The sequence below is a fragment of the Rhinichthys klamathensis genome, unplaced genomic scaffold (assembly GCF_029890125.1).
Source record: "Rhinichthys klamathensis goyatoka isolate OS25496 unplaced genomic scaffold, OSU_Roscu_1.1 h1tg000795l_1, whole genome shotgun sequence".
Lineage (NCBI taxonomy): Eukaryota > Metazoa > Chordata > Actinopteri > Cypriniformes > Leuciscidae > Rhinichthys > Rhinichthys klamathensis.
In genome coordinates this window covers 267,320-280,320 of record NW_026607190.1, presented here as the reverse complement: position 1 = coordinate 280,320, position 13,001 = coordinate 267,320, and the positions used below count along the sequence as shown (strand labels likewise).

The following is a 13,001-nucleotide window of genomic DNA, read 5'->3' as shown; positions in this document are numbered from 1 at the left end:
TGTGCATAGGCCACGCAGTGTTGGCGAAATAACACATTAGCGGACTGAAGGGTATAATATTGATTTTTTTTTCCAGAAAACTTATTGCACAACATAAATTTAAGCAGTTTCGAGGACCTGTATCTATGTGTGTTTATTTTCAAAACCTTTCCAGGGCCTTTTTATCCAGATTCAAAATCTGATGGATCAGCAGCAGGATTATAACTCCAATGTTACACCTTGTGTTCAGGTGAACCGCATGACATTTATTTAGATTCATAAGTATTAATAATCATCATAATAATGAGGGAGAGTGGCTGGCCTTCAAGACAAAGTTTTATTTACAGCATCAAGACAGTCACTTGGAAATTTGTTGCCATTAAAATATTCTTTATAGTGACAAATCAATTTACAGTTATAACTCTAACATTAGTTAGAATAAACACATTTTCTTCATATATATGTGTAAATGTAAGTGTTATTGCTGTGGAAATCTTTACCCAGGAATGACCTGAACATACAAAATGGCTTTTTAAACATGACACTGAAATACTCTTAATATAAAATTAGATTAATTTACATTTAATTCTGCTTGCCTCTGGATTGCAGAAAAAAACAAACAACATTAATTTTGTACAAACATGGCAAAGGCAAACAGAAGACAACATCCCAAGAAACGTTTATGACCCTTATCATCAAAATATTGAAGCATGGCACCAGAAGGAGATTGAAAGAGAGAATCGCAGCAAGGCTTGGTCTTCAGGAGCGTACGCATGTAAATATAGAGCAGCACAAACACAGAGAACAGGAGCGAACGCAACACACGTTTGGCTTACAGGTTCAGATCACGAGGCGAGGGAACGGCTGTAAAAAGGGATCAGTGGACTTCACTTATTTGTTTGTAAACCCGTTGCCTTACAATTATTAAGTAAATAAACTTGAACTTGACAATTCCACTGCTTATGTTTTCTGTTCATTACTTAATTGTGAGGCAACGGGTTTCCTCAATCTTTTAAGTGAGTGAACTGAACAGTTTTTACAGTGAGGAGACCGAGTGTGTGTGTGTGTGTGTGTCAGTAGATGAATCCTCCGGGAAGCGTGGAGAAGGGCTCCTGGAACTTGAAGCGTTTGGAGATGGCCTTGGGGTCGGGGGTGTAGGAGGCCATGACGAACAGCTCCTCCTCCTCCTCTTCATCAGGGCTGACCGGCTCACAGGTGCTCTCCTTCAGGTCCTGCTCCTTCAGCTGAAGCCACTGGTGTTTGAGACAGTCTTCTGCGGTCGCTCGGCTCCTGTACACACAACATCGACATCAGGAACGTCCGCAGTTCAGTTTTAGTTCAAAATAACCCAACATAGTGACCCAATATGTGTAACCCAACGGTTTTTACTAGAAACAATGTTCACATCATGCATTGAAGTTTCACATTTACTGCATGTTTACTGTTAAAACAACTATCTTAAATAAACAACTGGCAGTTTATTAAGATTGTTTTCTTCCTTTTATCGAAGCAGCATTATTTTTAATGTTTTAATTTGTGATCAATGTAAAAAAAAAAAAAAACGTGAAATCATTTTGGAGGGGAAACAATATTAAACATTTCAACCTGTTTGATTAAATTGCAGAAAAGGTATGAAAATATCAAAATTATATATATATATATATTTTCCTCACACAGTCAATTTTATTTTGGCTGAACTATACACAATATATATTATTTTCACTATCCACGATACTTGTATTTTTGTTTTGCGATATATGTAGACACGTTATATTGTTACACCCTTGCTTAATAATTCACTACTTGTATCATAGTAAAGAATTTGAATGTTTGCTTCATATATGAATTGATAAATGCTGATCATGAAACATTGTTTGGAATAATAAGACTTCTCTTAAGCAATTGAGTTTCAGAGGAACTCTGATAGCACTGCAAGACTAGATTACAGGAAATGCTGAGCGAGCGATCTCATTGGCTGCAGGATCAGCAGAGCCAATCAGCTTGAGCCATGAGCTGATGTGATTGTGAAGGACCGATCAGAGGTTCATGACTGAACTAGATATGTATTTGAGATGAAGTGTTTTGTGCCATTATAAGTGTGTCTCACTCAGGTTCTTTGATGAGCAGGGACTTGATGAAGAGGATGGCGGACTCGTCCAGCGTCTCGAACTCTTCCTCGGTGTAGCTGACGTTAATCTGAGAGATGTTGAGGAACGTCTCCTGCTTATCGTCGCCCAGGAACGGAGAGATGCCCGTCAGCATCACGTACACGAGGACACCGATGCTCCTGAGAGAGAGAGAGAGAGCGAGAGAGAGAGAGAGAGAGAGAGAGAGAGAGAGAGAGAGAGAGAGAGAGAGAGAGAGTGAGAGAGAGCGAGAGAGAGAGAGAGCGAGTGAGAGAGTGAGAGAGAGCGAGAGAGAGAGAGAGAGAGAGTGAGAGAGTCAGAGAGAGAGTGAGAGAGAGCGAGAGAGTGAGAGAGAGAGAGAGAGAGCGAGCGAGTGAGAGAGTGAGAGAGTCAGAGAGAGAGTGAGAGAGAGCGAGAGAGTGAGAGAGAGAAAAGAGAGAGTCAGAGAGAGAGAGAAAAGAGAGAGAGAGTCAGAGAGAGAGAGAGAGTGAGAGAGAGAGCGAGTGAGAGAGCGAGCGAGAGAGTCAGAGAGAGAGAGTCAGAGAGAGAGTGAAAAGAGAGAGAGAGAGAGTGAGAGAGTCAGAGAGAGAGAGCGAGTGAGAGAGCGAGTGAGAGAGTCAGAGAGAGAGAGTCAGAGAGAGAGAGTCAGAGAGAGAGAGAGAGTGAGAGAGAGAGCGAGCGAGAGAGTGAGAGAGTCAGAGAGAGAGAGAGTCAGAGAGAGAGAGAAAAGAGAGAGTGAGAGAGTCAGAGAGAGAGAGTCAGAGAGAGAGAGTCAGAGAGAGAGAGAGAGTGAGAGAGAGAGCGAGCGAGAGAGTGAGAGAGTCAGAGAGAGAGAGAGTCAGAGAGAGAGAGAAAAGAGAGAGAGAGAGAGTGAGAGAGTCAGAGAGAGAGAGAAAAGAGAGAGAGAGAGAGAGTCAGAGAGAGAGAGAAAAGAGAGAGAGAGAGAGTCAGAGAGAGAGAGTGAGAGAGTCAGAGAGAGAGAGAAAAGAGAGAGAGAGCGAGACTTGACTTTAAGATCAATTTATTTACCAAAATATTAAAGATATAACATTTTTAGTAAAAAGCTAAATAACAAAAGCAGATAGAAGGAGCGCAATGGATTTTAAAAAACAGGAGTCTCAAGAAACGCAAACACTCGTTTAAAAAAAAAAAAAAAAAAAATGTTTGCAATTTAAAAATTTACAGTCAAACTTCACTCATGCACACATTTGGAGACCGCCATCAGGGCCAACATCGCAGATACATGTTTACGCCCCATTTACATCTGAACATCCAAATCATAAACCAACTAGAAATAGCCAAACTATATTTATAGGATTGTATTAACCCCTTTAACACTGCAGACGCATCAGCTGATCCACCATCATGCAACTCTCCTTTCCGTGACAACCGAACTGACATTTTAGCTTCACCAAATACATTTTTAATAAAACAAGAACTTTTTTTTTCCTGCTGTAGAGAGAGAGAGAGACAGAGCGAATATCTCTACTTATTTTTGTTATTATATATATATATATATATATACACTACCGTTCAAAAGTTTGAGGTCGGTACGATTTTAAATACTTTTAAAAGAATTCTCTTCTGCTAACCATGGCTGCGCTTATTTGATTAAAAATACAACAAAAATCAGTTATAGTATTAAATATTATTCCAGTGTAAATCAGCTGTTTTCTATGTGAATATACAGTAAAGTGTAATTTATTCCTGTGATCAAAGCTGATTTTCAGCATCATTACTCCAGTCTTCAGTGTCACATGATCCTTCAGAAATCACTCTAATATGAGGATCTGATGCTCAAGAAACATTTATGATTATTATCAGTGTTGAAACAGTTGTTGGTCTGTCAGTTGTACAGTTTTTTTTTTTTTTTTTTTTTTTTTTGGATTCCTTGATGAATAGGAAGTTCAAAAGACTTTTGTAACATTATAAATGTCTTTACTGTCACTTTCGATCAAATTAATTATTCCTTGATAAATAAAAGTATTGATTTCTTTCCTCCAAAAAATAAAAATAAAATTCTCACTGACCCCAAACTTTTGAACGGTAGTGTGTATATAATTTGTTTGTTTTTTTGATATATTTATGCAAAATATGAAAAAAAAAATTTATTGTTCACTTTTATTTATCTACATATGTGTGTATATGTCTATTGCTTTGGCAATATTGTGCTATTTTACACATTCATGCCAATAAAGCTCATTTGAATTGAATTGAGAAAGAGAGAGAGATGATGATGATGATGATGATGCTTCCTCGGGACGACATTTAGGTTACAAATAGACTTTTCTCAAAGCATTATTGTTGATAAAAGACTTTAGGTTACAAATGTTCTTGCACAATATATCCTGAAGCCGAACAACCGACACACTTTGAACAGTGAATACTCCGCTTGTTCCAGAGGAGATCCAGCAGCTGCACTGGAGGATAGATCACAGCCATGGCGGTAACACACCAGAGAAGTCTTTATTATGCGATGATGACTTTGCTTGTGGAACATCCCGGCTTGAGAACATGGTGATGCAGGGAAACACTCACCACATGTCAGTCGCTGTGCTTATTGGCTCATAATTCAGGACTTCTGGTGCTGTAGGGATAAAACAAACCATTACATAAACTCAGTCCAGTTTGTCCAAACACTCTTAGAAATAACGCTTCTTTATTGGCATTGATGGCTCCACAAACAGCCTTTAACATCGATAGATTCTTTCTTTAGTTTTTTTAAATGTTCTTCAAACTAAGAAAAAATGCTTCTTTTAAAAAAAGGTCTTGTTTCAGGCTCTACTAGAACAGGTTTTCCTGCTTGAATGTTGATTATTCTCCTCATATTCTCCATTGTTGCGGCTCCTCTCTTCCCAGTCTGTCAGTAACGCTCTGTTTACTTCCTGTCTCTATGAAGCCCCTCCTTCTGAAAAGCACACTGTGCTCTGATTGGTCGGCTGGAGCAGTGTGTTGTGATTGGTCGAGCGCTTCGAGTGTGTTTGGGAAATGCCCCGCCCCTTTCCATAACCGCCAGTTTAACACACTACTAACTAACTCAACCAGGCCCCGCCCCTTTATTCTGCACATTAATTATTATAATGAGGAATATTATGGCGTGTTCGTTCCCGGGAGAAACTCAAGACTACAATGGAGGCGTTTCAGGAGTTCAGGAACACTCATATAGAGAAGAACTGGAGCTTTTTAATGCTCAAACAGCAACACTACACACTAAACACAGATGGAAAGAGCAGAATAGGAACCCAAAATGGTTCTTCAACGCCAACGCTGTGAAAACACCCTTCATTTGTAAGAGTGTAGTGTGTGTCCAGTGTGACGGCCCATGATTGGTGACATTACCTACATACTCCGGTGTTCCCATGATCTCCCTGATCTCGTGTCCGCTGCTCACCAGCCTCGACAGCCCGAAGTCCACCACCTTTATGTGTCCGAGCGGAGACTCGCTGGTGAGGAGGATATTCTGAGGCTGTGGAGGAAAACACTCCTGTAGTGACACTGCCCAGCAGCACAGTACACCGACGGCACATAGTTATAATGGAGGTATAATTATACACTTTTAGCCCTGGTGTAATTACACACTTGTAGCTCTGGTGAATAAAGCATATGTATTCAGACCACAGAAATGTCCACTTCATCAAACACAACCCTGACACTCTCTGGAGCTCTTAAGCTAAACGGGACGCTTTTTATTTAATATTTTGTATTTTTTGGGGATTTCATGGTACTGGATTATATTTATAATCCATTTATTCACTTTTTGAGAGTAAATTTCCAACTTAAACTGAGGTAAATCTTGAATGCTTTAGAGTAATTTTGATCTTTTTTTAAAGTCGACACTTGGCAGATTATTGCTGAAGTGAAAAAAGTGTAAAAAGTGAACTTAAACTTACAGAATTTAACTTTTATTGTTATGAAAAATGAGCAAAAATACTATTTTCAATTTTTATATGAAATGTATATTTTTAAAAAACATGTTTTTCTCTAAAACTGCAAGAAAATCAAAGCCATAAATCTAAACAAGTTGTGTTCAAAAGGTTGATTTGTTGTGTTTGAGGCTGATCTCTCAGTAAAGGAGCGTTCAGTGAGATGTTGATCGGCTGCAGTTCCACACGCTTCCACTAGAGGAAACTCTCACATTCATTTCCAGTGCGCTCGTTTCTGACGCCGAGAAGCACAAGTGTGACTGTTTTATTCAGGACCGGTCAACCTGTTCGAATCATGTCCATTGTGTGTGTGTGTGTGTGTGTGTGTGTTCACAAAGCAAGTGCCAAAACCTTTACCAAGTTTCGTACCATTCCGATGAAGAAAGAAATTCACAAAAAAACTAAACAAATGGGAAATTTGTCCGAAGAGCACCAGATGGTGAGTTTGCTAAATATTAAAACTTTTGCCGTTGCTCTTGATCTTCACTCACTTTGAGGTCCAGATGCACGACGTTTCTCCTGTGAAGAAAAGCCACTCCTTCCAGAATCTGCCTCATCAGCCTCTTCACATCGTCCTCTTTAAACGCCTCGTCTCGGTCCGCCACACACTGGTTAAAGATCTCCCCTCCTGCAGCGCTGCGCACACACACACACACACACACACACACACACACACACACACACACACACATTAGGGATGTAACAATATATCGTGTAGGAATATATCACAATACAAAAATGCATCAATGTGTATCGTTGGATAGTTCAGCCAAAATAAAAATTACTGTGTGAGAAAAAATAGTTTTAGTGTCAGAACTACACTACCGTTCAAAAGTTGCGGTCAGTGAGAATTTTATTTTTATTTTTTGGAGGAAAGAAATCAATACTTTTATTTATCAAGGACAGTAAAGACATTTATAATGTTACAAAAGATTTTATTTCAAACAAATGCTGTTCTTTTGAACTTCCTATTCATCAAAGAATCCTAAAAAACTGTACAACTGACAGACCAACAACTGTTTCAACACTGATAATAATCATAAATGTTTCTTGATCATCAGATCCTCATATTAGAGTGATTTCTGAAGGATCATGTGACACTGAAGACTGGAGTAATGATGCTGAAAATTCAGCTTTGATCACAGGAATAAATTACACTTTACTGTATATTCACATAGAAAAGTTATGATTTACACTGGAATAATTGCAGCTTTGTTGAGCAAAACAGACTTCAATCATAATTTTATGGTGTTTTAAAAAAAATTATATGTTTTGGAGATAAAGCTGTCGTCACCATGAACTGTTGCATGGAAAACAAATCTTCAAAATATACATATTTTTCGGTTCAACAGAAGAAAGCAAAATCAATGAGGGTACATTAAAACGTAAATTGACCTTTAGTGCATCCTTAAAAATAAATAAATGAATAAAAATTGCACCTCCTGTTTCTGCCTCTGCATATGCAAGCTTCTCAGTTCTCAGTATTATGTTTAGCCTGAATTAAATTGGCAGCAAAAGGGAGATCAGAAGTAATCATCATGTTCCACGCCAGAGTTGGATATGAGTGTGTGTGTGTCCGTCTTCCAATAGGATATTTTAAACCCAGAGGAGCTGCTTTACCCCTCAAACAACAAGGCAAAGAGCTGACCAAATGACATTTCTAAAAATGTTTGTACAACCATGTGATTTTAACTTCAGCACATTTAGAACAATGAGCGCTCTCTTGTTCCAGCGACGGCCAGCTTGTGTTCGGGACATGCCTGCAACCAGAATAAACACTAGAGCATGATGGGATTCGGATGAGCAGTATCTAAATCTAATAAACTCTCATCTAAAATCTAATCCATATCTGACTTTACTCCGGCTCGAATACATTCAGTGTTTTAAATAGGGGTCAGAACGTCCCGCAGGCTGAAAAACCCTTAATCTGAGTGCGCTAAGCTTGATTTGCTGTCAGCGCAGGTACGGTTGTGCTAATAACACATGTCCTCCTCAGCATGAGCCCTTTCACATGCTGGCAGACGATTCCCTGCGCTCCGGATCAGACAGCGTGATGAACTCGATTAGACACAGGCCGGGGAAAGACAGCACCCTCGGGCGAGAGCGGCATGTGAGAGGTTATGTGAGGATGCTTTCAGGGACACAATAAGAAAAAAAAAGCAGAAATCTCAATCAAAATCTCAAGTATGAACAATAGTAATAGTGATGCTTAGAAAATCAGGCTGTAGTCAATCATTGTATCCCTTAAACTCATCTTTGATCACCAAAATGACATATTTAAATGTTTTTTCCTTAAAATAGCCTTAAAATATCTTGAATGTAACTCGACACCCTTGCCTCATTTAGTATGCGCGGTGGTTCTATGAATATGCAAATGAGCCCCGCCTCCACTCACTCCCTCAGCTCAGAGATCCACTGGTTGACGATCACACGTTGATCTGATTGGTTACAAGGTCGTTTGTGACGTCAGAAACACCAGCGATTTCAAACCGTGTTTTTGAGACTGTCTTTGGTTCACTGCAGTTTTAAGGAGGAAATACTCAGCAATGCTGTCGACTTATGAACTTACACATGGTTTGTCTTAAAAGATATTAAAAATACCACAGACATATAAACAGCATTAAAAGCTGGATTTTCACCAGTTTAACTGGCCCTTTACTCACCCTGAAGCCATCCTAGGTGTATATGACACTCTTCTTTCAGACGAATACAATCAGAGTTATATTAAAAAATATCCTGGCTCTTCCAAGCTTTATAATGCCAGTGAATTGCTGGGTTAATTGCCGGGTTAATTGCCGGTTAGTGTTTTGAAGTTCATAAAAGTGCATCTATCCATCATAAAAGTGCATCTGCCCATCATAAAAGGGCATCTATCCATCATAAAAGTGCATCTATCCATCATAAAAGTGCATCTATCCATCATAAAAGTGCATCTATGCATCATAAAAGTGCATCTATCCATCATAAAAGTGCATCTATCCATGATAAAAGTGCATCTATGCATCATAAAAGTGCATCTATCCATGATAAAAGAGCATCTATGCATCATAAAAGTGCATCTATCCATGATAAAAGTGCATCTATGCATCATAAAAGTGCATCTATTCATCATAAAACTGCATCTGTCCATCATAAAACTGCATCTATTCATCATAAAAGTGCATCTATCCATCATAAAAGTGCATCTATCCATCATAAAAGTGCATCTATCCATCATAAAAGTGCATCTATGCATCATAAAAGTGCATCTATGCATCATAAAAAGTGCATCTATTCATCATAAAAGTGCATCTGTCCATCATAAAAGTGCATCTATTCATCATAAAAGTACATCTGTCCATCATAAAAGTGCATCTGTCCATCATAAAAGGGCATCTGTCCATCATAAAAGGGCATCTATCCATCATAAAAGTGCATCTGTCCATCATAAAAGTGCATCTGTCCATCATAAAAGGGCATCTGTCCATCATAAAAGGGCATCTGTCCATCATAAAAGTGCATCTGTCCATCATAAAAGTGCATCTGTCCATCATAAAAGGGCATCTGTCCATCATAAAAGGGCATCTGTCCATCATAAAAGGGCATCTATCCATCATAAAAGGGCATCTATCCATCATAAAAGTGCATCTAGGCTATCCATCATTAAAGTGCATCTGTCCATCATAAAAGTGCATCTGTCCATCATAAAAGTGCATCTGTCCATCATAAAAGTGCATCTGTCCATCATAAAAGGGCATCTGTCCATCATAAAAGTGCATCTGTCCATCATAAAAGTGCATCTATCCATCATAAGTGCATCTGTCCATCATAAAAGTGCATCTATCCATCATAAAAGTGCATCTGTCCATCATAAAAGTGCATCTGTCCATCATTAAAGCGCATTTATCCATCATTAAAGTGCATCTATCCATCATAAAAGTGCATCTATCCATCATAAAAGTGCATCTAGGCTATCCATCATTAAAGTGCATCTGTCCATCATAAAAGTGCATCTGTCCATCATAAAAGTGCATCTGTCCATCATAAAAGGGCATCTGTCCATCATAAAAGTGCATCTGTCCATCATAAAAGGGCATCTGTCCATCATAAAAGTGCATCTGTCCATCATAAAAGGGCATCTGTCCATCATAAAAGTGCATCTGTCCATCATAAGTGCATCTGTCCATCATAAAAGTGCATCTATCCATCATAAAAGTGCATCTGTCCATCATAAAAGTGCATCTGTCCATCATTAAAGTGCATCTATCCATCATTAAAGTGCATCTATCCATCATAAAAGTGCATCTATCCATCATAAAAGTGCATCTGTCCATCATTAAAGTGCATCTGTCCATCATTAAAGTGCATCTATCCATCATAAAAGTGCATCTGTCCATCATTAAAGTGCATCTATCCATCATAAAAGTGCATCTGTCCATCATTAAAGTGCATCTGTCCATCATAAAAGGGCATCTGTCTATCATAAAAGTGCATCTATCCATCATAAAAGTGCATCTGTCCATCATTAAAGTGCATCTGTCCATCATAAAAGTGCATCTGTCTATCATAAAAGTGCATCTATCCATGATAAAAGTGCATCTATCCATCATAAAAGTGCATCTGCCCATCATTAAAGTGCATCTATCCATCATAAAAGTGCATCTGTCCATCATTAAAGTGCATCTATCCATCATAAAAGTGCATCTGTCCATCATTAAAGTGCATCTGTCCATCATAAAAGGGCATCTGTCTATCATAAAAGTGCATCTATCCATCATAAAAGTGCATCTGTCCATCATTAAAGTGCATCTGTCCATCATAAAAGTGCATCTGTCTATCATAAAAGTGCATCTATCCATGATAAAAGTGCATCTATCCATCATAAAAGTGCATCTGCCCATCATTAAAGTGCATCTGTCCATCATAAAAGTGCATCTATCCATCATAAAAGTGCATCTGTCCATCATTAAAGTGCATCTGTCCATCATTAAAGTGCATCTATCCATCATAAAAGTGCATCTGTCCATCATTAAAGTGCTCCTCACGGCTCTGCGGGGGTTAATAAAGGCCTTCTGATGTGAAGCCATGTGTTCGTGTAAGAAAAATATCCATATTTAAAACTTTATCGGCTAAAATAACTAGCTTCCAGCAGACGGCCGTACGCATCGATTTACATCGATTTGTCCTGATGCATGATGTACTGATGAATGGATAGAGCAAAACAAAACACCAGTCACGAATTAGAAGTCTAAAACGACAATGTGGGAGGAGCTTGAGTTTGTCACCCAGCGCTGTTAGTTTGAACCGCAAGAGCTTATGGTACTCATACATCGTCAAGTGTTACTCTTTTAGCATAGGTAGACTTGCGTAGGCCGTCTGCACCGATGATGACTTCAGGGAGAGTAAATCATGGGGTAATATTCATTGTTGGGTGAACTATCCCTTTAAGAGTGTTTTCTCAGATTACCTCTGTATGGACACTATCTGTGACGGCTGAGACATTTGGTCAGTTAGTGTGGGATTAGACTGATTACAGTTCGTCCTCTAGAGTCTGAGAGATAAGCCTGTGTGTGTGTGTGTGTGTGTGTGTGTGTGTGTGTGTGTGTGTGTGAGATCTCAGTCTGCAGGCTCTGAGAGTGAGAGCACTGAATGGATTAGGGCTGCACGATATTGAAAAAAAAATGCTATATACGATAAATTACAGAAATATCGTATAGCATATCGAATATCGCATTACGTGTGTTTTAATTATATTTAAAAGATGAAAATGATATTACCAATTTTAGGTTTCACATTCTTTCTGGGAAAATAAAGCATCACTACAACTTCTGAAAGTGACCAGCAGTGCTTTAGCAACACATAAAAAGTAATCTGACAAATTCATTTTAACATAAATTTTAATTCATCAACATAAAATATTATTAATTTAAAACCAACAACTCTTAACATTAACTGTAAACCCATACACACATGCTGTCTAATCGATTAAATCGCATCTCACATAAAACGTTTGTTTATATCAAAATGTGTGTGTATATATATATATATATATATATATATATATATATATATATATATTTTTATGTAAATATATTCACATTTTGATGCATCTGGGGCATTTATGCTATTTCACCAACTTCAAGGAGGTGTCGCACTAACATTGTGGCCAAATGACCAACTAATTGCTATAAAGTATTTATATACTATTATGATATTTTATTTATATTTTGAAACAGTTTTTTAATTTTTTTTTTTTTTAATTTCATCTTAATTTTAGTAGTTTTGTAATGTTTTTTCCCCATTTTTATTATTTTATTTATATTTAGCTTTAATTTATTTATGTTAGTTTTAGTCATTTTAGTTCTTCAGCTTATTTTGAGTTGCCAAGTTAACTATGACGACACTGCTATAACAGACCATACACAGTACAGTACATCCGTTAATATTCACACACACAAACTCAGTTCTCTTCTGATAAATGTAAAGCACTGCTGAGTGTTTATGAGCCGGTAAACGAGGATCCTCTCATGACGGGTCAGAACCCGAGCGAGACGTTCTGGCCGGGAAAGTCATTCACACTCTGTGTGTGTGTGTGTGCGCAGCTGTAAAACATTCCTCTCGTCTGTGAGGCTCTTGTGTCTCTCGCAAAGCCAAAGCCTCCATGATTATCATCCAGCCAAACGCTGAAGAAGACATGAGGAAACCCGGACGTCGAGCCGGATTAACTGGTTCATGTGTTTCCTGGGCCGGATGAGGGTCCGTCTGGACGATCACATCACTAATGTAGTGTAGTGTTGAGGTTACAGACCACACTAATACACACACGGGAAACCACACACACACACACTCTCTCTCACACACACGCACACTCTCTCTCACACACACACACGCACATGCACACAAGCATTAGTGTTTTCCTGCTCTGTTGGCATTGAGTTTCCATTAGAGATCAAACGGAGTGTGAACCTTCAACCACAACTCTATTTCCAGAAGC

At 38.5% G+C, this 13,001-nt stretch overlaps 1 protein-coding gene across 1 annotated transcript in view; it reads right to left on the bottom strand.

The window, feature by feature from the left end:
• Positions 1–944: 944 nt before the first annotated feature.
• The window catches only part of stk17a (serine/threonine kinase 17a), a 49,503-nt gene continuing 37,446 nt past the window's right edge, over positions 945–13,001 (bottom strand). Inside the window, exons 3-7 of the mRNA XM_056243426.1 lie at positions 6,520–6,664; positions 5,445–5,571; positions 4,644–4,692; positions 2,087–2,266; positions 945–1,269 (exon numbers count right to left, since the gene is read on the bottom strand). Coding sequence (XP_056099401.1) covers positions 1,053–1,269; positions 2,087–2,266; positions 4,644–4,692; positions 5,445–5,571; positions 6,520–6,664 — 718 coding nt within the window. The 3' untranslated portion in view covers positions 945–1,052. The remainder of the gene's footprint in view (positions 1,270–2,086; positions 2,267–4,643; positions 4,693–5,444; positions 5,572–6,519; positions 6,665–13,001) is intronic.